We start from the raw sequence: 24,592 nt of genomic DNA, 5'->3' as shown, positions 1-24,592 counted from the left end.
TGTTTCCAGTAGTCACAGTGATGGGTGCAGCAACTATTTCATGTGCTATAAAGAATATTCCAACTACAATGCACGCAAATGATGGCCCTGACCCTAAGCAAATCCTAGAGCAATCCTGGATAAAGTCACACCCTCCAGGCAACTCAGAAGTCAAGGAAAAAGCAGCAAGAAACTTTTTTAAGGCATCATCAGGCCAGGTGTGGTGGCTCATGCCTGTAATCCTAGCACTCTGGGAGGCTGAGGCGGGTGGACTGCTCCAGGTCAGGAGTTCGAAACCAGCCTGAGCAAGAGCGAGACCCCGTCTCTACTATAAACAGAAAGAAATTAATTGGCCAACTAATATATATAGAAAAAAATTAGCCGGGCATGGTGGCGCATGCCTGTAGTCCCAGCTACTCGGGAGGCTGAGGCAGGAGGACTGCTTGAGCCCGAGAGTTTGAGGTTGCTGTGAGCTAGGCTGACGCCATGGCACTCACTCTAGCCTGGGCAACAAAGTGAGACTCTGTCTCACACACACACAAAAAAAAATGCATCATCAGTCTCAGAAATCTGTAGCCAGGTGATCTCTGTGCCTGATTTTCCTTGAGAAGATTCTACTGGCAGTTAAGTGCTCACACAAATCAAACTACCTTAACTGTCAAACAAAGCACAGATGGCGTGGGACCAAGTAGTGGCCACAGTTTCAAAGAAACAAATCCTGACTTTTTTGCTGCCTCATCTGGAATCAGAACCGTAGATGCGGGTTTCCAATCCCAGGAAACTGAAGTGACTATAGGTCATTCTCTCAAGTATAGTTCTTCCTTTTAGCAGTAACTTCTAGAAAGGTTCTGATTACACACTTAAGGCTCCAGGAATGAATGAACTGATGATTACGAAAACATCATGGAAAGATGATAAACAGAAACGAGGAAACATAAAGACAACACTTTCCGTTTTCATTATTACCAAGAGACAGCTGTGACTAAAACGAAAACTGCCAATGTACACAATGATTAAAAGTAATTGGGGGCAACCACTTTTCATAGGGAGGAGGAACAGAAGGAGAGAGGCTAAAGATTCTATGAGACCCAAAAAAAAAAAAAAAGAGAGGCACAAAGGTACATTAGAACACCTGGGTAAAGAAAAAAATAACACAGAGCCCTGAGAAAACAGAACAAAATAGGTTGCTTCCTTCGGCCCAGTAGGATGCTCAAATGCGGAAGCGTAATCTCTACCCACTCCAGCAGGAAACTAATTGGTAATTTCTAAAATGTGCCGATTCAAGGAGCGGTGGGAGAAGAGGAGCACTCAGCTGCAGAAGTAATAGCTGAAAGATCGAGAGGTGCACTCTCCATCCTGGGAGGAGCAGGCCTGGCCTTGAGAAGAGGTGAGCCAAGGACGTGCAATTTTAACCACAGGGATGTGCTGCACTGATAACTTAAATTTGGGGGGAAAAAACCCCACAGGTCATCGTCCTAATCAGAAAGTCCCCGACCCTCCTCCAAGGGGCCAGCATCTGCTGCCTGACATATATATTTATGCTTGTGGTCCCCCTGATTCCCCCACTAGACTATAAACTCCACCTTTTCTGCTGTATCCCCAGAGCAGCGGTTTTCAGCTGAGGACAATTCTGCCCATCCCCACCCCAGAGGACACTGGGCAAAGTCTAGGGACATTTTTAGTTGTCACAACTCATGCTGGTGCTGCTGGCATCTCATGGGTAGATGCCCAGGATACTGCAAGATGCCGCTACAATGCACAAGACAACGAAGGATTGTGTGACCCAATGTCAATAGTGCCAAGGTTGAGAAGCCCTGCCTAGAGCCCAGCACGGTGCCTGGCACGTAGGGGCCCTCAGTAAGTATTTGCTAAATGACTGACAATGAATAACGAGTAGCCAGAAGCAGTTGGGCACAGGGTTCAAGAGCTTGGGCTCTCAAGTCCCAGGCTCTCCCACCAAGCACTGCCTGTGTGACACCAGGCGAGTCCCTGCATCGCCAAGCCCCGGTTCTGACTCATCCAGACAGGGATGGTAACAGTGGCTGCCTCGTGGCGATGAATGAAGATTAGACGCACTGGGGTGCTACTCATCATTCACCCCAGGTTCATCACCCCCAGCGTCCATCACGGAGAATGCTGCTCCAAAGAAACGGCTTTGCATTTAGGATCCTCAGATCAAACGCCATCTCAGAACCAGGCAGGTACAAGGGTATTACACAGAAAGACAGTCCAGCACCCCGGAGCCGCAGGCACCCCTGGGCGCTCTGTCCTCTGCCCCAGCCCAAAGGATCAACATTCCCTGCAGGCCGGGCGCAGTGGCTCACTCCTGTAATCCTAGCACTCTGGGAGGCCGAGGCAGGCGGATTGCTTGAGGTCAGGAGTTCGAAACATTCCCTGCATCAGAAGTGCACAGAAGGTTGGTGCGATTCCTCCCTGACACTGGTGGAAGTCTGAGAACAAAAGGACCGGGAGTAGTCAGAACCAGGCTTCTTTCTCAAGAGTGGCAGGACTCCGCCTGCACGGGGGGCCGGCGGCAGCAGGACACAGGGAGAGCGGCCCTAAGACAGGCTTGTTTTAGAAACAAGGAAATGGGGTGCAGGGAGTGGAACTGGAAGCAATGTCGAGGGCAAGGCCGGGCATGAGCCCTCCTGTTGGGCTGCAGGAGCCTGGGCGTTCTCCTCCGATACTTGATGCTCCCTCCCCGTGCATGAAATAGCACAGGTGACCTGCCCAGCCCCGCTGCATGCCCAGCCCAGCTACCCCCACCACCGAGTTCAAACCAAGTAATTCCCCGATCCCGTGCAACTTTACAAACTGAGCTGGTCCAGCTCTGCTGGTGGCACATTTCAAACTCAGCTGACATTTCCAACAAGTCTGACTCTGCCTCATCCCCTGAGCCCATTTTGGATCGGCTCGGAATCGCATCAGTTACATAAGCTGCTGCCTGGCCCAGCCCACCGCCAGCCGAGGAGAAACCTCAAGACCAAAAGTCGACCCGGCTTCTAGTGCAATGACATCCCTTTCCTGAAGGTCTGTACACAAATTAGGAGAGTGAGCTGCTAATGAGGTCAGCAGGAATGCAACAGACCTTAAGAAAAATGATGAAATTCCAAAAAGGAAAAAAAAAAATAGCCACGTTTGGCTCAAAAAAGAACCAAGAACCCAGAAACGACAGTGAGACCCCTGGAGGCCACTGCAGCCCGGAATGCCAACCACCATGGAGGGAAAGCGTGAGCAGCAGGGACCACCAGCCAAAAGCAGAAAGTCACCCTGAAACACAGACGCTGCGAGGTGCCGTGGGGAGCAGGCGTGGGGCCGGGGCTTCGGCGAGGCTAAAACACACTCTTCCTGGGCTCGGTGCCTCGCTGAGGACGCCAGCCCAACCAGCCACCAGCTGTGTGGTGCCGGGCAAGTTCTGTCCCCTCTAGACACCTCCTGCTTCCTCTGTAAGACGGGACAAGGACAACAGCGAGCGCACTCTCACGGGGCCACAGCGAGTTAGCGCGTCAGGAGGACGGACTGAGCACTTCACAGCCCCATCACTGCCACTTCCCCGAGGGCTTCATGATGGTGACAAGAGTCCCTCAAAACCTGAATGTCCTGCAGCGCTTAATGGCAGAGCACAGAGGTGCAGCTCAGCAAACCACTCTGCTGTGCTGCCTCTGCACGCTGCAAAGCCCGTGTCCCGCATCCCCACGTCCCTGTCTCTGCGAAGGCTTCCTTCCCTCCCCTCGGCCGTGCCCACCTCTCAGCCACCCTGTGCTTACTGCATTCATCCCCTTGACGCTCATCAGCTCCTCCCTGCCCTCCTGCATCAGTGACCAGCACCTGGCACTGGGCTAGAAGACCTTGTGGTTCCAGCCAGGGAGCTGGACGCTGTGCTGTGTGACCTGCAACTCCCACTAGGATTCCCCACTTCACGGGGAGCTCATTCCCCGGAGTGCCGGAGTGGACTGCGTGGGGGGACAATTGCTGTGGAGGGTGTTCCGTGCCTACGGCCGACAAAGAATGCATCACTCCCATGTGACTTTATCGCCTTCCCTTTTCCCCACCCAATCAATCGTTCTTCATTTCTTTCTTTTCTTGCCATCATTATTTCCAAAAGGTTTTGAACTCTGTGTAGGCAGGGCACAGGTAATGAGAGCTAACTTCTACTGAGTACTATGCACATTGTCATGTGTACTTTCTGTATGTGAACTCACGACAGCCTAGGGTGCTGGTACTCTCATCATCTGAATTTTAATGGTGGGGAAACTGAGGCACAGAGCTTGTGAGTGGCAGGTCTAGGTCTCCACCTTTAACTCCCCAACACCTAGAGCAGCGCCCGGCACGTTAGAGATACTTGGTAAATGTTTGGGGAATGAATAAATGAACTATAAAGAAGTGAGGCACGTCTAAATTCCATCTGGAACCTTCCAGCTACTAAGAGAGTCACTGCAGGTCTGATATTCAGTGGGAAGTTTCCCCTTTCAAGAAACTTGCCCAGCGTGAGGGATCTGTGTTGGCCACGTCAACAAACCTGCTCTCGTGGTCGGGGGCAATGGGCTCAGAGAACAGCCAATGTAACGGCCGCTGCCCGGCACCTCGCCCTCGGGCCTCACCACCAGACCCTCAGCCGAGCAGCGGGCTGCGTCCCTGCCACCTCCCCAGTCACTACTGCTGCACTCCTCGCTTTGCTTCTCGGGCTGAGTGTTTGGAACTGCGTTGCCAGGCGACGAGCCACAACGCCTCAATAGTATTGCGAATCCCTTCCAATAATAGCGGAGAGGAAAAAAGGGCCCACTCAACAGGGCCTATTGATAACTCCGGATGTTTTTCTTGCCCTCTCTGCCCTGGCTCAGGATCAAAAGCGACGGCAAATCAAAAGGAAACAATTGGGCTGATTATCTGGGCTCACCTCTCTCCACCACCTACCACCCCCCAGCCCCCCAAGGGACGGAAAAGAAGGCCATGATTAGGATGCAAAGGCTGAATAAATACCCAAGGCTAATCAATTACTTCTCAGGAAAAGCAATGGCATAGGAGAAATGTTCTATGATTAGCTGCATATTCCCTTTCAAAACAGGCCCAGACCCCTACACCTTGTCCTTCAGAAAGGGAGCGGCCTTGCACGGAACAGGTATGCTGTCAGCGCACGGACAGCTGTGTGCGTGCTTGGTGTTTTTTAACTAGAAAAGACCATCGCTCCCACCACCACCACCACCACCCCCACCCCACCACTGAACTAGGGCACCTCGCTGGACATCAAGAATTCAGATAACGACAACCACAGGCGCAAAGAGACGGCAGAGAAAAGACCAGAGCGCCCCCTGGTGGCTCCAGTGCTGCTCTTCCTGCAGCCAGCAGGAGTAAAGACAGCTTCCAGCTCCCAAATAACCACATAGTGAAACAAAGAAATTAACTCAAGCATGGAAACTCAGTTGTTAAAAAGTAAGGGATAGAAGATGAGGCTGCTGCAAATACCAATAAATATCGATTGGATGGATTTTCGTAAGTTCAAGTAAGGAAACGCCAACGAGCTGCACGTGCTGAATGGGAGTGAGTGTGTTTCTGCAGCTACCAAGCCAGGATCATTTCCTCTGCCATATTCCACAGGTGTTTACCCTTGTGCTCTGAGAGCCCCCTAATCATCTTCATAGCAGGGGTGAGGAGACTGAACAGCTCCCAAAAACACACACACACAAATACTCTCTGAGATCCATCATTTCCTTTAGATTTGTTTTGTTTTGTTTTTTGTAAGTTTTATTCCCTAACCCAAGCAGGAGGCAAATGGTCCAAAAAAAAAAAAAAATTAGTTTAAAACCAAATATGGGCCGGGCGCGGTGGCTCACGCCTGTAATCCTAGCACTCTGGGAGGCCGAGGCGGGCGGATTGCTCGAGGTTGGGAGTTCGAAACCATCCTGAGCGAGACCCCGTCTCTACTAAAAATAGAAAGAAATTAATTGACCAACTAAAAATATATATACAAAAAATTAGCCGGGCATGGTGGTGCATGCCTGTAGTCCCAGCTACTTGGGAGGCTGAGGCAGCAGGATTGCTTGAGCCCAGGAGTTTGAGGTTGCTGTGAGCTACGCTGACGCCACGGCACTCACTCTAGCCAGGGCAACAAAAGTGAGACTCTGTCTCAAAAAAAAAAAAAACCAAATATGGTTCCTGGCAAAGAGCCCCACTGCCTCCTTCTCCTGTCTTAGGGTTTCTCAACTTCAGCACTGTTGTCATTTTGGACCAGATAATTAATTCTCTGTCGTGGGGGGCTGTTCTTGTGCAGTATAGGATGTTTAATAGCACCCTTGGCCTCTCTACTCTCTTTCTGCCAGTAGCACCCTCATCCCAAATGTCCCCTAGCAGTTGAAATCACCCCCAATAGAGAACCACTGCCCTATCTGATCATTACTTCCAATCTTGAGGCCACCAGCCTCACTCAAAAAATAGACTGATTTCCTCTTAACTAGAGGGAAGATTAATGAGTAGACATCAGGTAAAAGGAACTTAAGGGGCTCTGCAGTATGGATGGTTTCAGTAAAAGAGAAATATGTGCGGTTCAACAAGAAGGCCCAGATGTTGTTTTCAGCAAGATTAGTCAACAACTTACCCTTTGAGAGATTACTGAAGTGATTATTATTAATAATAATACCAGATATTGACTAATGTGCCAGGTATTCTTCTGGGTATTTTTCCCCAATATTTCTTATCAAGGTATAATTTACACAGAGTATCTTCTAAGCATTTTCCATATATTACTTCGTTTAATCCTCACAACCCTATCAGATGAGTACCATCATTCGCCCCATTTTACAGACAGGAACACTGAGGCATGATAGGTTAAATGATTTTCCCAAGTTCCCACTGCTAGTATGTGTAGGAAGGTGGATAAAAACGCAACTGGTCTAGCTGGTTTCAACACCAGTGAGCAGAACAGCCACAACAATGATAACGGTACAGTTGTTAGTGTTGCCCTGACACTGTGTGCAGTCTATATACTGAGCTCCTAAAGTGTTTCTTACTTCTTTCTAAGATCTGGAACCCTTTGAAGGAGAGTGGTGAAAGCAAAGGAATTTCTCCCCAGAAAAATCCACATATGTGCACAAATACACAAACGCGATTTTTTAATTTTTTCCCATTTATTTCTTATATGTATACCGTCAAGGGTACAAGTGCTATTTTGCTACACCGATGTGTCACACAGTGGTGAAGTCAGGGCCTTCAGTGCATACACCACTGATGCCATGCGTGTCAGACAAATAGTTTTGCACACACGTGCAAGAGGCTTCTGATCTCTTTGAAACTAAGAGACTCCGATAAAGTTCCCAGATACAACATATCCTAGGCTCCATGCCAGACACTTCATACACCCCCTAGAATCCTACAGATGATATCACTTCTGTTTCACAGACTGGGAAACTGAGTTCAGATAAGCTAAAGCATTTGCCCCAGGTCACACAGCCCTTGAGCAGCAGTACCGTGGTCTGCCTAGCCCCAGGCTCTGTCCACCCCAACAGGTCGCCTCCCAACTCCATTCATCCATGATTGACTGATGTCGGGCACTACAATAACAAAGGATGTATGAAGTACAGAAAGAATTTACACATCTAATCCAGCAGCTCTGACAATATAAGCTTGGCAGTGACAAGGTAAGGGCTGCTGGCCACTCAGAATTAAAATCTGAAGGTGACATTTGCCTTTCACAAAGAAGGTTGTTGATTCACCTACACCAACTCTGTAAGACAGCGTCCTTTCAACCAGTCCACAGGTGCCTGGGCGCTCACACAAATGCCACTGTGCCCCTTTCGAACCCAGTCAAGCTTCCTGCATCAGCCAACACCGGGCCAAGGGCATAAAGAGTTGTGGGCCAAATGTCAAAGCCAGTGTGTTTGCTGATACTACCTTACTTAGCCAAAGGTCATTCAAAGTCACCTGAGCAGGCACCACATTTGCAAGGGAGATAATAAGCAAGAAGAAAATGAAGATATCTGTCTCTGACATCAAAGCAACTAACGAGATCAGGCAAGTCTTTAGAAACATCCAGACTGCAACCACTTGGCTCCTTAATCACTGCAAATAAGAACACAAGCATCATGACTCCTTTCCCGGAACAGATGGTCAGAACCACAAGGAACCCTTAGCGCAGCCTCCTCCACATCACAGTTTGGGAAACTGAGGGGCAGCGAGGCCAAGAGACCCACTGCTATCAGAGCCAGAGTCAAGACCAAGTTTTCCTGTTCACTGAAAGAAAACACCATGCAAATGCCTCTTTAAAGACACACACTGTTCCTTCCACCACCTCGAGACGTCTCTCTCCCCGACGCAGCGGGAAACTGGCTCCCTGAGCGGCTCACATGAACAGGCCTCCGCTGCCTCCAGAGCTAGAGCTGCCGCGGGGCTGAAACAGAGGAGCCCGCGCTCCAGGAACTCAGGCTCGATGGTTCCTACAAAACGCATTTTTAATTTTCCATGCTTGTTAAAACCAAAATAAGCAGTAGTTCCTTCGTTTATTCCTCCCTTCCTCCCTTAGATGTTTCTTGACCACCACTGCATGTCGGCAGAGTTTGGGGCATAGGGACTTGGCAGCGAACGTGCAGGCCAAGCGCCTGTCCTCAGGAGCCTACACCCCAGCGAGGGACAGAGGAAATCAGGAGGAAAGGACAGTCGGGTCACAAGGGGTCTGAAGCCTGAAGTCAGCAGCTAGGAAGAAAACCAAGCGGGGTAATCTGACAAGTGACAGAGGCGAGGTCTGCTGGGCGGGTGGTCAGCCCGATGGGGCTGCGGTGGCAGCACCACATGCTGGGCGGCTTATAAACACGACATTTACTTCTCAGGACTCTGGAAGCCGGGAGTCCAGATGAAGGAACCAGCAGATCAGTGTCTGGCAAGGGTCCTCTTCTTGGTCCACATCTGGCGCCTTCCCGCTCTGTCCTCATGGGGCAGAAGGGACAGACAAGCTCGCTGGGGTCCCTTTCATAAGGACGCTAATGCCATTTGTGAGGGCTCCATCCTACAACCTAACCACCTCCCAACACCGTCACACTGGGGTTATCATTTCAACACACAAATTTTAGAGGGACACAAACATTCGGTCTATAGCAAGAAGGCACTTTTTTTTGAGACAGAGTCTCGCTTTGTCGCCCAGGCTAGGGTGAGTGCTGTGGCGTCAGCCTAGCTCACAGCAACCTCAAACTCCTGGGCTCAAGCAATCCTGCTGCCTCAGCCTCCTGAGTAGCTGGGACTACAGGCATGCGCCACCATGCCCGGCTAATTTTTTCTAAATATACTAGTTGGCCAATTAATTTCTTTCTATTTATAGTAGAGACGGGGTCTCGCTGCAGGACCCCAGATGATGTCCCTGGGCTCGCTAAGCCAAGCTTTCCCATGTAAATGAGGAGGCTGGGAGCAGTGATGGCTAAGATCCTTTCTGAGTCTCAGAACAAGTGGGAATGGAGTCAGGACTGTCGAAGAGCACAAGTCAGCACCCATGTCCTCGGAGCATGCCGTGGAGCTCAGAGAGGGTGCCTGGCACCCTCCTCGGGCAGTGTGTGAACACCCACCCGGCACCGCCCCTGCTCCGACCCCACAGAGCCAGCCTGCCACAGCCTTCTGCAGGTGCTGTGACAGCTGACGAGACATGTTCCGGCCTCTCCCCGTCTCTCTCCAGCTTTCTGGCTGGCCTGCAGAGTGGCGCTGTGAGGTCTGCTGCAGAGCCCGAGCCAATGCCCTGCAGCCCAGGTCGCCCACGCCAGAACCTGTTTGGACGGTGCCTGCCCTTCCCTGTCACGCAGCCAGAGGGACAAGCAAAGCCTGAGCAAGACAAGGCCACGCTCACAGCTCCAAAGGGACCTCGTCCCCTTGCAGCACTAGAACCGGACATTAGAGCCCAGCTGTCCGACAGCTCCTCCTACGAAAGGAAGCTCCTCCTCCTTCCCAGGCAGCCAGTACTGCAGTACTCAGGTCGCCACGTGAGCCTACTACAAAAAAGGCAAAACCTGCTGGTTCCCACCCACACCAAGCAGGAAGAAGAAGGAAAGAGTATAAGGGTTGCATTTCGAAGCCACAGCCCCAGAAGTTTCGCTGTGGGACTCTGAGCACTGTATTCAGCCTCTGCCTCAGTGATTTTCCCATCTGTACAATGGACCAGTGATGCCTGAAACCGGTGGGCTGGTGCAAAGCCCGGGCTAACTTCACAGAAGCATCTAGCATGATGCTGCCGCCTCACCACTAACGAGTGCAAACAATTATCCTAATTATTACTTACCACCGAGGACCCCTCTTACACCAGCACTGGGAACCACTTTTGTCTATGAGTCCCAAGTCCCAGTCACCCTGCTTGGTATCAAAGGCTGCCGACTGCAGAGCTAAAGCACTCCCAGCCAAAAGCAGAGATGTCTGCTACTCCAAAAGAGACACGACTGCTCAGGGTCTGTGTCAGTCTTCAGCACAGCGGTTTGCGAGGCTGCTCTCTTGCCCCCAACTCCCCTTTGCACCCTCTTGGGCCCCAGATTGGGAACCACGGGGACTATTAATTCCCAAATTTTGTTGAAACATTGTTGTCACATGTTAAAAAAAAAAAAGTTAAATGAAACTGAAAGATAGAAAATGAAATTTTCTTCATTATAAAATTTGATATCTGCAGAAAGTTAGCTTAAACAGCAAATGATGGTGAGGTGGACAGCTATTTTTTGCCAATGTCTTGAGGACCACTGGGTATTTTTAAAGACATTAAAGGTTAACAACATGGATTTCTTATTATGTTTAATTTCATTTCAGAAATACACGACTTTCTTTTGCTTTAATACCAGCATATTATGCAAACTACTTTTCCATTCATCCATTAAAATTAAGGTCACATTTTGTTCCCATAACAGAAACAAAGATTTTTAAGATAAAAGAGAAAAAAGAAAGGAGAATTTAAAGAATTTTAATATTAACCACCATTTATTATTTTATGTAGATATAAAAAATGATAACCTAAGGTGAAATTCATTAAACCATTTATAATGAAAACCAAGAGTTGCAAATATCATGTGCTCTGAGGGAGAAAAAGGAAGTGAGATGGGGAAGAGAAAATGAATGGGCCAGTTCCTAGACCACCCACCAGGGGGCACAGTAACCCGGGACAGCTTGGTTGTCGCCTGGAGCATCTGTGGGGTTGGCGGAAGGGGGTGAGATGGGAGGTGGCGACACAGCAACTGGCAAAGAGTGACTGGTATGGAGGAGAGGACAGTCGTGCCCATTTTCACGGCCCTAATAATCCTCAGAGCTAAAGGCACCCCCGAAAATAATCAAACAGGGTGGGTATGCTCATCCTGAAAACCGAGTGTCCTCACTTTCTCACAAACAGTAAGTTTAGGGCTCTCAGACCTGGATGTCCACACGTTATGAGTCCCCTTGCTGCCGGGCTGGGATGGGTGACAGTGGAACAAGTCCCCTTAGGAAATTTAGAATTATAAAACCTGGGTCCGTCACCGGATTTGCCACCTACCACACCTAGGAACCTTCTGGCACACAGCAGGAGCTCGACAACTATTCGTTGAATGATTACTAGCTGTGAGGCCTTGGGCCAGTTACTCACCCTCACCAAGCCTCAGTTTTCTCACACAGAAACAGGGAATAATGTTACCTACACCTTAGAAGGTTGCTGAGCGACTTGATGAGAAAGTGATTAAATTATACGATGCTTGCGTGGCACACAGTGAGCTCTGCCAAAATATACTACTCCTTTTAGTGCGTTATATTTTCATACGATGCCACTGTCAAAAGTGGAGTAATACAGAAACTCATCTGCTTAGAGAAGAAGGGTGGGGGGGAACACAGGGTCTCCAAAAATAAACTAAATACCACTTTCTAGCTGTGCCCCCCTCCCCCCGCCCTGTGGGTGGGCTGCCGCCTATTCCCCCGGGCCAGGGCTGGGGCTTTAAATTTAAAAAATAAAAAAAAAAATAAAAAAAAAAAAAATACCACTTTCTTCAGACCTGCTGTTTCTAAACAAACCAGTCACATTCCAGAAGTTCTGTCTGAGGTTTGTCAGGACCTGGCAGCAAGAGCTGACTGAGGAAGAGGCAGGAAAGGAAAGCCACCAGCCACAGCAGTAACGTCAGCCAGGGGAGCCAGCCTATGGGGGGAGGGGATGCTCAGCTGCGGGGGCGGGGGGGGGAGTCATGAACAGATGGGACGTGGGGTGGAGAAGACTATTTCAGCCTGTTCTAGTGACCCAGAAAATGAAAAGGCAGAAAAAGAAAGTCCCAGTGACATCCCTGTGAAAAATGAGGCCTCAGCCCCCTTTTCAACCTGCTCTCAAAGCTGCACAGAGCAGCCCTGTTGAGTCCCATCCTCCTAAGCTGACCCTTGTTTTCCTTTCCAAATCAGTCGGAACACCTAATGGAGGGTGAGAGGCCCCAAACCTGAAGGGTACAAACAAACAGCTCACGTGGGGGACACAAATGTTAACAGCATGAAGGGGGCTGCTCCTAAAGACAAAGGATTTTTTTAGCACCCCCAACCACAAAGGAGCTCTGCCCAACTTCTTAAAGTAGCAAAAACATATTGAAAGGCAAGCAACTCACAGCGGTGAAGTGTGAAGACGCTGGCAGATCTCACTGCCTGGAACACACAATGCGACTGTAACAAGCCCGTTTATAAAGACAGGCATAACCTCCGACCCACTTCTCCCACAACCAGCAGTTTATCCCAAAGGAACACGGAGGGAAAGAGACTACTGGCTGATATTCTCAGAGTGCGCTTACTACTAACCCCGCACCTTACAGGTGGGGCTTTTCAATTTTTTCCTTACAATGAATGAAGAAACTTGCTTTAAAATTTTTTTTAAAAAAAAGCAAAGTCTGGCTGGTAACCCCCCAAAATAATCTAGTAAATGGTAATAAACCAAGTGATGGAATATTATGCAGCAATACAACAGCCTGACCAGGGAGGTGGAGGAGAAAAGGATGGCTATGATGTAGTGCTGAAAAGCACAACGCAAAACAAGCACATTCATAACCGGCATCCACTGACTCTCAATTCCGATCCAAATGCTCTTCTTAACACACCACGGTTAAGCTTCACAACCACCACATGTGATGGGTATTGAAGCCATCCTTATGTTCCAACAGGGACACAGGCACTGAGAGGTTTAGGGCCATCCAGCTGGAATTTGAACCCAGGCAGTCAGGCCTCAGCACATACCCGACCCCCACCCCCACCCCGGCTCCGATGGCATGTCGCCTCCCTAGAGCAACAGGCGTGGTTGCAATTCCAACCACGTATGACTCCGTGTGCCCAAAAACAAGAATTGCAAACCTACCTGCAGAAATGCAAAGTATCTCTGAGGCAGAATTACAGGTGTTTTGTTTTGTTCCAAACTGTCTTCACTGCTTCGCTACATAATTAACTTTTTCATAATGTCTACCCAAAAGATCCAATGACACTCTACAAAAAAGACACCTGCACTCAAATGTTTATAGCAGCACAATTCATAATTGCAAGGCTGTGGAAATAGCCCAAGTGCCCATCAACCCAAGAATGGATTAATAAAATGTGGTATATGTACACCATGGAGTACTATTCAGCTCTAAGAAACAATGGTGATATAGCACATCTTATATTTTCCTGGTTAGAGCTGGAACCCATACTATTAAGTGAAGTTTCCCAAGAATGGAAAAACAAGCACCACATATACTCACCAGCAAACTGGTATTAACTGAGCAGCACCTAAGTGGACACATAGGTACTACAGTAATAGGGTATTGGGCAGGGGGGAGGGGGAGGGGGGCGGGTATATACATACATAATGAGTGAGATGTGCACCATCTGGGGGATGGTCATGATGGAGACTCAGACTTGTGGGGGGAGGGGGGGAAATGGGCATTTATTGAAACCTTAAAATCTGTACCCCCATAATATGCCGAAATAAAAAATAAATACATAAATAAAAGCCTCAGAACAAAACACTCTTTGCAATTTCAGGGACACCCAAGAGGGGAAAGTCACTTGGCAGAGGATCGTCAATTATCCCCAAGCACCGAGGATTAAACAACCCAGCTCTAGCTGGATTACAGCACAGAGACAGCCACCCGCGCCGATTATTAAATGAAGCCAGGGAAGCCACTTGGCGGCGTGCGAGGGAAGCACTCGCTGCTTTGGGGAGCACAGAGTTGACGAGATCCTTCACCAGGCTCCTCTGGGGTTTGCAGGGGTTGAGCAGCCGCTGCAGAGTAGAACCTTAGATGCTTCACATGCCAGGATGGGATTGTTAATCTGCACGGGAACTGCTCTTGCAACACCCCCTCTTGGGACAGACACCCCATGTTATAAACTGAAGTGCGGCCCCCACCAAACTCATATGCTGAAGCCCTAACCCCCAATGTGAGTGTATTTGGACATAGAGCCAGTAAGCAGATAACTGAGGTTAAGTAAGGTCATAAGGGTGGGGGCCCTGACCCCATAGGACTGGTGTCCTTGTAAGAAGAGAGAGGGACACCAGGATGCATGTGCACAGAGGAAAGGCCAGGAAAGACACAGAGGGAAGGCAGCTGTCTGCAAGCCCAGGAGACAGGCCTCACCAGAAACCAACCTGCCAGCACCTTGATCATGACATTTCAGCCTCTAGAACCGTGAGAAACGTTTGTTGTTGAAGCCACCCAGTCTGTGGTCCTTTGCCATGGCAACCCAAACAGACTAACACACCCTGGATACCCAGACAGACGTGCGCTTCTCACCTCTCTCGCCGATGGCATAAGAGGTGGGGGTGGGATGGGGGGACGCACGTCAAACCATCCTCTACTCGAAATTGCTAAGACTCTGTTCTGGAACACACACAGGTGGATGACAGTGCTGTCCCCTGACAACTGCCTAAACGTTACAGCCACTGCGGAAACAGAAGCCCACCCAGCCAGCCGCCCACACACAGTCACTACTAACCACAGACCACACGACTACCAAGTACCCAATGTGGACGTGCTGACACTTTTCTTCAGAGATTCCAGCTGTAGATTCTGGATATGTCCCTAACTTGCCAAAGATACCAAATAATAAAATGGTTTAGTTTCTAGAAAACGGTATGAGTGAAAACAAAAACAATCGAAATCCCTGCCATCGGCGGATCTTGAGCATGTTCGAGGGAATGTTGTCACTAAATAGGCACAAGCAGGGCCAGTGAAGTCCTCAAAGACAGCAAACAGCTGTGGGAGACCCAGAGACCACGACCCACAAGGCCCTGCAGGGCAGCCGACAAAGCAAACCATGTTTACCTGACATGCTGGGACCTCAGCCCAGGGAGCAGGGACTCCCGGAAAGCAGAATGTTAGCTACGCGCCGGGGTGCACAGGTGCCCAAGGCCCCATGTAAGGTGCCGGGGGAGGCACCTACAAAGCCTGGTACTCACGGCCACCACGCAGGAGCCATTGTCCTTTTGAAAAAAACATTGCTCATATGTAAAAGAACAGTGTCCTTTGGTGTAGCTATGCCTCAGCCAGAATGAAGTCTGATCCATCTACAAGGCACCACCTACACAGAGATAGTGTCGTAGATGCTAGAAAGACAGGGCATTAAACAACAGCAAGTCTTAGAAAGTGATTTCTCTTTTTTCCTTCTCCAATCCATTTAATGCCTTTGAGTTTAGCACTAGGCTACCTTCAACACCTTTCTAACGCTTACACACTGACCGTCTCTTTTTGGCATATGAAAATTTATTACTACTGTGTTTTTACTACCAAAATGTATGGTCTTGATCTTTCCTTCTTTTCTTTGAACAGGGCCAAAAAAAAAAAAAAAGACACTGGCTACTTTGGTGCCTTAAAGCAGACTCCAGGAATGTCACCAACAGCATGACCTTTGCAATCAAACCTAGCAGCCAGAATTTAATCCTTTTCCTCAATAAAGTTCAAGCAACCATCATTGGGTTCAAGGGTTGTGATTTCTTGCCGTTCTTGATCTGCTGGACCCTGATACACTTCCTGGTGGTCGTGTGGCTTCAACCCCTACTTTTTCTAGCACAATCCCCTTTGCATGAGAAGTACCTGCAAAAGGGTTGGCCTTCAGGCTGTGCCCAAATGAGCTTTAAATGCCACTTCAGTCCCCTCAGTGGTTACAGAGCCTCCTGGCAGTACGAGGGCCGAGACGCTTGCCCATCCTGGCGGGGCCACGGGCCTGGGCCACGAACAGCAGCAGCCCCGTCTCCCACAACGGCAGGGGGTCTCCGTGAGAAGCTGGGACAGGCAGCAGCAACAGCCAGGTAGACTTCACGACAGTTTCCTTCCACTGCCTTTACTTCGCAGCTACCCGTTACTTAAGTCAACTAATGGTGACTCTCCATTTACAGTAATGAGATAAAGTTACCTTTTTAAATAAAGGCATTCAAGTTTTTTTTAAGTGCATCATTAAAAATGAAACAAGGTACAGAGTAAGTAAACGAATGAAATTTGAAAAACAGCTACGTTTGAAAAACCCTAAGAATTTGCTCACCCCGAGTGTCCCATGGACTGGGTGATCTTTTAATACCTGCTCAGCTGGGTTCAAGGCTGAGAAGCGCCACAAAACCATGCATGTCCATCACACAAAGTGTGACTGGTCATTCCCACACATGGACCTCAGGGTCCGCTCACTTCCTGCTTTACCCTTGAATCGGAGAGTGCCAGCTGTCCCCCAAACACCATTCTTCCTTCCTTAGCAATGGAAACTCTTTTTGTTTTCAATTAGCTACACTGTCCTGTTCACAGCTGGGGCCGGCCAGGGATAAATGCTAGCCAAAGACATGTGAGGGGACACTGTGAGCACCTTCCATTAACAGCAAGGTCCTTGCAGCTGGGGCTTCACCTTTTTTGAGTGTAGGCCCAACTCTGCAGTCTGGGAAAGCCCACGGCTCCTTTTCAGCAAAATATTTTAAAGTACATAAAACATACAAGATCACAAAGAAAAACTAATTATATTGAAATGGAATGGTCACAGCTGAAGGAAACACTAAAAATTTCAGTCAGAGGTTAGTGAACAACCTAATTTTTTCACTATCCAAGTTCACACCTCTGAGTCCCATATGTGAAATGGAGAAAGTCTCCCCTTTGCCCCTCTCCTCTTTCCTGCTACCTGGGATGAGAATGAAATGGCTATTTTGGTCTATGAAGCAAAAAAGGAGCCCTGGTCTCTTACAACCATGGAACCAAATACCAGCACCAGCCTCCCCACCTGTACAGAGAGATGGATGCCCATCTCACTAAACCAGAGCTGGTTTACTTTGTTCCGTAAAGCCATTCAAACCGACTCTTAATTGCTACAGATCTAATACTTTTTCTGGGTAACGAAGCTGGAAACAGTTAAAACCTGATCATTAGCAATGTTTAATCACCTTAGAGAGAGACACTCTTCCTTACCTACAAAAACAGTCCCTCCAGAGTTACAAGGGAAACCCAAATAGAACAGTTCCTCTGAAGCTGAGGCTAACCCCAAAACCTTGGACCACAGAAGTCTACCTCAGTGCTGCTCCGCCCCTGAAGCACATCCGTTAGAGCATGCACACGCAGAAGGAACACACGTTCACCTCGGTTCCAGAAGGCTACAACCACACACACCTTCACGTCCAACCAGGTACGCACACACCTCGCTTTATCCCATAGCCGTGTGGAAGCAAGCACAAAGGCACTGCCATGATATGCTGCCCAGACGTCACCCCAGAGCTGGCGGAGGTGGCTCAGAAAGTACTTACTAATTGTCATCGACTCTGGCACCGAGGCAGAAGGTAACAGGCTGCTGAGGGGACTTCCTTGGCCTGGAGAACTGGCTTCCACGCTAGGAAAGAGCAGGCAGAGGAAGTTACGCTTGACCACTGAATATGCACAACCTTAGTTTTTGTTCTAAAAACTAGCAGGTGGTAAGTTTATTTGGGCACATCTACTAGAAGAAACAGAAGGCAGTCATGTGAAATTAGTCAATCCTCATTATTTGTATATCCCATAAATGCAAATTCATCTACTCACTAAAATTTACTTGTAACCCCAAAATCAGCACTCAAGGCACTTTTGCAATCATTCATGACTGCGCAGAGCAGCCAAAACTTTGAATCACCCAGTGAGCACGCCCCCAGATGAGGTGAAACAAGGCAACATTCTGCCTTCTTGTTTCAGCTTTCATCCCATCAACAAGTGTCCTTTGTGCAGTCTATATTTAGTGCCACATTTTTAGCATTTTTGCACTTTTTGTTGGTGATTTTGTTGTTTAAAATGTCCCACAAGCACAATGCTGAAGTGCTGTCTAGTGTCCCTAAGCGCAGAAGGCTGTGACGTGCCTCATGGAGAAAACCTGTGTGTTAGGTCAGCTGTGTTCCCTTGTGAGTTACGGTGCTGCTGTCCGTGAAGGCCATGCTAATGAATTAACAACATACATGAAATTAGGTGTCTTCAAATGGGAACAGACATAAAACCAGGTTGTGCATTGATTGATAAAAATGCTGTGACCAGAGGCTCAAGCAACCCGCCTTATATTTGCCCAGGAGCACTGGTCCAGCCTTCACGGCAACAACAGAACAGAACTTTTGCAAATAATGAGAATTGACTGTATATTTACAAAGAATTTGCAACGTGAAAAAATTACACTTCACATCTTTTGTAAAAACAGCAGGCCATCATCATACGGTTAACACACACATGCACACATGCATACACATACATACACACGCACACACACATATACACATGCAGACACATATACCCTGACTAGGAATAAAAGTACCAAAATATCAACAACATGATGGAGTTGGGGCTAAGAGTGATATTTTTTAATTCACTCTCCATTTTCCAAATTTTCTAAAATACACAGCAAAAAAAGGACTCAGAGCCCTGGAAGGATCTGGTTGCACCAATCCTTTCTGACACTGTACTAACAGGTACAAACCTCCTCCACGTAGTGTCATTTTCCGAGAGCAGAACTCCTGTCTATTCCAGGTCTGGCCATGACACTTAGCATGGTCTAGTAGTAGTCAGGAAGTCCCACCCTAGAGCTAAGGTTGAAAATGCAGATGTGGGCCGAGTACAGTGGCCCACACCTGTCATCCAAGCACTTTGGGAGGCCAAGGCGGGAGGACCACTTGAGGCCAAGAGTTCAAGATCAGCCTGAGCAACATACTGTGACCCTGTCTCTACAAAAAATAGAAAAAATTAGCCAGGCATGGCGGTGCCTGCCTGTACTCCCAGCTACTGGGGAGGATGAGGCAAGAGTCCTAGGCTGCAGTAAGCTATGTTGATGCCACTGCACTTTAGCCCTGTAGCCCAGGCAACAAAGCAAGACCCTGTTGGAAGGAGGGGAGGGGAGGGGAGGGGAGGGGAGGGGAGGGCAGGGAGGGGAGGAGGGGAGGGGAGGGGGTGAGGGGAGGGGAGGGGAGGGGAGGGGAGGGGAGGGGAGGGGAGGGGAGGGAAGAGAAGGGAAAAGAAAAGAAAAGGGAGGGAGGGAGGGCGGGAAATGCAGATGTGATAGATCCCTGGGACCCCAAATTAGAAACATAAGGAGAGAAGAATAAAACCAGTAAGAGCAGCAAGGATGCTGGTAGCATCAGGGAGACCTAAGCATCCAATGACTTTGGGTAACTCAGTTTTCCCTTGACATACTTTTATTTGAAAAAAGAACAAAATCTATATACTGCTTACTATATGCCAGACAGTATACTAAGCACTTCACAAATATATAATATCTAAGTGGCTTAAATTTTATATAACACTAGGATTGTTAAATATTATTTTCAAATAACAAATATTTAAAGTAAGAAAATAATAATAGAGGAGGTACTCAGATATGACCCATAAAGCACAAAAAGTAAAGGCTGTATGCAAATGAAGTCTGACAACTACTATCCCCTGTACACTCCCTCTGAGAGAAAGATGATCTACAACCATGGCAATTGCACATTCTGTGATGGAAAAACTAAACCGGAACATAAATAGGAAGTGGGCCTTGCCCTTTAATCCCAGCAGGTACCCTATGTTTTAAAAAGAATCAAGTGCATAGCTGTGACTAGCACGTTCAATCCCAAAGGCACCCTGGTTCTCAATATTAACCTGTACCGAAGCCCGGACTCCGGGAGGACGTGGTCCTCTGGTCCCGTCCCGTTCTCCAGGCTTCCGAGGGCAGCATCTGTGCACAGACGGCAAGCAAGGGAGAAGGTCAGATTTTTGTTTTCATTCAATTTTCTCCACGAGACAAGGACACAATGCAGACGCTGGCTCATCTGCTAAACCGGTTGACTTAGAAAATTTTCCCCGCCTCATCTGCACACCGAATTTTAATCCACTACCTGTTTCATTTTTTTAGACATTATCTCAGATTTGGCATCAGTCACTGATCGAAGGCCCCATACTTCCCCTTCACCTGTAGGCTTTTTGACCTCGGACCTGGAATTATGCATGAAGTCCATATTCAGAGCCAACCTCAGAATCAGGGAGTAATAGGCCAGCTCTGTTAGACAAAACTGCGCCTGCTTGTGGTGGCTCGAGTCAGACACTAGAGGGCAGCATGGTCTAATCACCGACAATGCCTGCTGCTTTCGGAAAAAAGCCACTTTACCCTGTATTAAGTGGCATTTGGGAAAGGCATTCACAAGAAGTGAGGCCATAAATAGCCTTTAAAACTAACAAGTAAGAGACACTAACAATTTTCATAAATGTATTAGCTGTCATTCCAGTCTCCTTCCAGGGAAAAGTGCAAACCCAAGAGCCAGTCTTCCTTGGTTGAATGGTTGCTCATTCAAGAAACGTTATCTGTCAGTGCCACTATAGAACCAGCCCTGTGTCGGGGACAGGGGACACAGACAGGGAGGGAGCAGGTCTCGTTTCCCTAATCCGTCCCCCACGCCATTCCTCTGATGCCTGCATTAGTCACATCGTGACCTCCCAGCTCTGTTGGCTTTATTTTTAGGGAAACTTATCAGGAAAAAAAATGTTTTTTAACCTTTTCTTCTATCCTGCTGTCCACAGCAAGCTATTCTACTCCTAACTCTCAAGAAGTTTGAAGGGGAAATAAAAAGTGTTACTTTTCCACCTCCCCCTTCCTCGCTACATAGTATCCGGGTCCGTTGAGGGGTGCAGGCTCTGTCTGACTGCCTGGGCTCACGTCCCTGCCCCCAACAGTAATTCAGCAAGTGCCCCAGCCTCGCTGTGCATCAGTTTCACCACCTATGAAATGGGGTGGCACTCCTGCCTGGCATACAGCATCAGTGCCTACCACACAACTAAACGTCACATCCTAACAAGCGCAAAACTCAGTGACAGCCGGCAGCAACTCGCTCCATAACCCTGGTTAAGTCGGGTTCTCGTACTCCCCGCCACGCCTCCTACTTGGAGCTCTCCCTCTCAGCCGTCCTAGCACCGTTTCTTTGGCCCTCCTCCCTCACCATCTGTTCTCTGATTGCTGAGTGAAGGCATCTTTGAATCGTGGCTCCAGCTCTTAGAGCCAATCTTCACTACGGCTCTCACCCCTGTGAAGATGGAACTTGCAAGCCCTCGCCGTGGCTGGGACCTCGGTCCTGAATCCTAGTCACACATTTTTAACCACCTGCCAGAAAGCTCTACTGCGGCACCCCAGTAGGCTGGGCCGACCTTCAGAGCCACTCGTCTAACGTCCTGCTGGGCTGTCAGCTCAGGAGAGCGTGGCACCACCCACCCCACCACAGAACCAGGTGGGACCCACGACTTCTCAGTGCCACCGACATTATCTCCCACCCTTTCCTCACAAGCTGTGTCCACTGCGCCACAGTTCAAAGGCCCCATACGCCCACACAGCCTTCTGCAGCAGGTCCCTCCATTCTGTGTCCCCCTTGCTAATCTAACCGACACATGGCTGACAGATGCCATTCCCTGAAGCAAAGACAGGGACCCCAACACACACAGTGGCAATTCACAGCTGGAGTAAAGGCCAACACCCTCCACTCAACATGACGCCCACTCGGCCCCAGGTGACTCCCCACTGGCCCCTTCACACGGCACAGCCATGGCACAACCACGGCACAGCCAGGATGACCACTTGCATCTGAAGTGAGCCAGACACACTGGGGTGCACAAGCATAGACTGTCTCATCCCTTTGGCCCCCTCTGAGATCGGAACTGCTATTATCTTAATTTCACAGATGAGGAAACAGACCCTGAGACTATAAGTGACATGCCCAAGGTCACAGCTAACAAGCACAAGGATGCAAACCCTGGTCTGCCCAGTGGGAGAGCTGAGCCCTGTCCCACTTCAGCTCCCAGGCTCTCATCTGGCTGATCTGAAATACCTGCTTCTCCCTCTACACCTCCTGGCGCTCCTGCCCCTAGGCCTTTGTCCACACTGTGTCCTCTGCCCACATTACCATGTTTCCAATGCCGTGTATCCACTCCCTACAGCACCCGCTGCTCTCCACCCACTGCATCCACCCACCCATGCAGCAAAGGTTTGCTGAGCCCCAGCTGTGGGCCTAGCACTGGCTGAACATGGCACTGCCCAGGGTCACACTGGGAGCTAGACAGACATGGACCTGCCCTCATAAACGTCACAGATGTGTAGGGGGAACAGGTTCTGTCAAGCCATTGCAGAAATGCACCATTCCAAGCTGACATCAGAGCAACACAGACACACAAGGTTTATGACCACATGAAACACAGGCCCGACCTGTCTGAGGAGGTGTCAGAGGAGCCCTCTCAAAGGAAGCAACACTTGAGTTGTGACCTGAAGGATCCACACAGGAGTGCAGAAGGCAAACGCAGAGAGAAAGGGCACAGTTCTGTGTGAGGAAGTGCAAGCAGGCTAGTGTGGCTGCCAGGGCCACCACGCAAAGAGGAAATGGAAGGAGATGAGAGTACAGGGTTAGCTGGGGCCCATGTGGCCACAGTGAAGATTCTGGATTTTATCCTAAGAGTAGTAGAAGGGTTTGGAGCAGGGGAATGATGCAATCTGGTTTATACTCTAAAAAATCATTCTGACTGCTAAACAAAGAATGCCCAGGGGTAGGGGATGAGGGTAGACGCTGATAGTGTGTTGAGAAGCTATTTTGCAACAGCTCAGGCAGGAGACGACAATGAGTAAGAATAGAGTGGTAAAAGCAGTCATTCCTTTCTCTATCAGTTATTGAGATGAAGTCCCCTATGCCCCCTTGCATGCGTCCAGGTGGGATGCATCTTCGCATCCCCAGAGCCCAGCACGACACCTGGCACTCGGCAGGAGCAGGAGATGATTAATAAAGAAACCACGAACCCCAAGCGGCACACAGCCGACCTACGTGGGCTGGGAACGCAGTGCCCTGCCAGCCACCAAAATACCATGACATTCAAAACAATAAAACTCTAGGAGCCAAGCATTAAAGTCAAACACATCAGGTCAGGGCAGTGCCACCGCACAGTCCCTCCTCGACCTCGGGGAGCAAGGCCACAGACCCAAGGTTAGGACATGAGAAACTGAAGAACTTGAGACTCAGAGAAAGGGCTTGAGGACCTGAGGTTTCAAATGAACCTAAGAAGGCCCTCAGAAATTGGCGGTGCATTTACTGAAACCCAGCACTAAAGACAGGACCCTCAATGAAAAGACAGGCAACCACGTTGCTGTATCTCAAATGAGTGGTAACCGTGTTCTCTCACCTCCATCTATTATTCTCCCACAAGAGAAACTTTAGGAGCTCTCCCCTTTCCTGCAGCTTCAGAGACCTCGGTCAATTTGCTTTGCTCGGTTGTAGACAACACGCACATGCAAAGGAATCGCTATTGTGTCCAATCTTCCATCTGCTTGTCTGGGGTTTTGTGTTGTGATCTGAGCTGGCATCCATCGCGCCTGTCTGACTCGCTCCCTAACCCCAGAAATGCAGTTCAAGTCACACCCCTAAACCACACAACTGCCTCTTTTAAGATTCAGAAGGATAAAAATGCCTTTCAAGGTTCTCGTTTCTCTCTCCCTCCAAGACTTAGCTGCAAAAAACACCCCTGCCATGAGCCTCTTCCCTTTCAGCCTCTGCCTCCTACTACCTCTAACTCCCCCAGTGGCAGGGACTGCAAAAGCACCAACACCTCCAAAGATGACTGAAAAGTCTCCTAAGGTCTTGACAAGCCCTCTATGCGTAAAGTCATCATTCAAGGACAAACGGCTCCTCAGCCAGAACGAGGGGGAGGTGGGAACGCCGCTATGGTCAGAGGGTGTCCATCAGAAGGGACACCAGGCAGAGACGGAACGAAAGAAAAGGAGTCCCAGACAGAGATGCTGGCAGTGTCTGCCTGGCAGGCCGGGCTTGGCACCACCTGGTCCCACACCTCCACGCAGATGGAACATCGGGCCAGGAGGGACTGGGCGTGACTTGGCGTTCCAATCAGGTCACCAATTTCCCCTAGATCCGATTCCAGTACCTCCATGCGGCTCTAGAGCCACAGCGAGTTCCCCGCGGGCTGCCACAGCTTACGAACCTCCTGGCAGCTTGGCTGCGGTGGCAGACTGGCTCACACACAGCATCTCTGGTGCGTATAATCGAGATACGCTGGAACTCAGGTCCCATGGAGAGTAACAAGATAGAGACTCGGTCTATGAGCTGACAGCCAGGCGTGAGCCCACAGGAAATCTGCCGGGGAGCCTTCTCTGGAAGACCCTAGAGGCTACAGGACAACTACTTTCCCCAGAGACTCGAGCCCACAGAAAG

At 49.2% G+C, this 24,592-nt stretch overlaps 1 protein-coding gene across 1 annotated transcript in view; it reads right to left on the bottom strand.

Annotated features, from left to right (window-relative positions):
- The window catches only part of SNX29 (sorting nexin 29), a 448,301-nt gene that overhangs the window by 348,072 nt on the left and 75,637 nt on the right, over positions 1 to 24,592 (bottom strand). Inside the window, exons 10-11 of the mRNA XM_020281338.2 lie at positions 20,004 to 20,079; positions 17,663 to 17,745 (exon numbers count right to left, since the gene is read on the bottom strand). Of these exons, the coding sequence (XP_020136927.2) occupies positions 17,663 to 17,745; positions 20,004 to 20,079 (159 nt within the window). The remainder of the gene's footprint in view (positions 1 to 17,662; positions 17,746 to 20,003; positions 20,080 to 24,592) is intronic.

This window comes from Microcebus murinus, chromosome 19, assembly GCF_040939455.1.
Source record: "Microcebus murinus isolate Inina chromosome 19, M.murinus_Inina_mat1.0, whole genome shotgun sequence".
NCBI classification, from domain to species: Eukaryota; Metazoa; Chordata; class Mammalia; order Primates; family Cheirogaleidae; genus Microcebus; species Microcebus murinus.
Note: the sequence above shows the minus strand (reverse complement) of the source record. Positions and strands in the feature narration are given on the sequence as shown.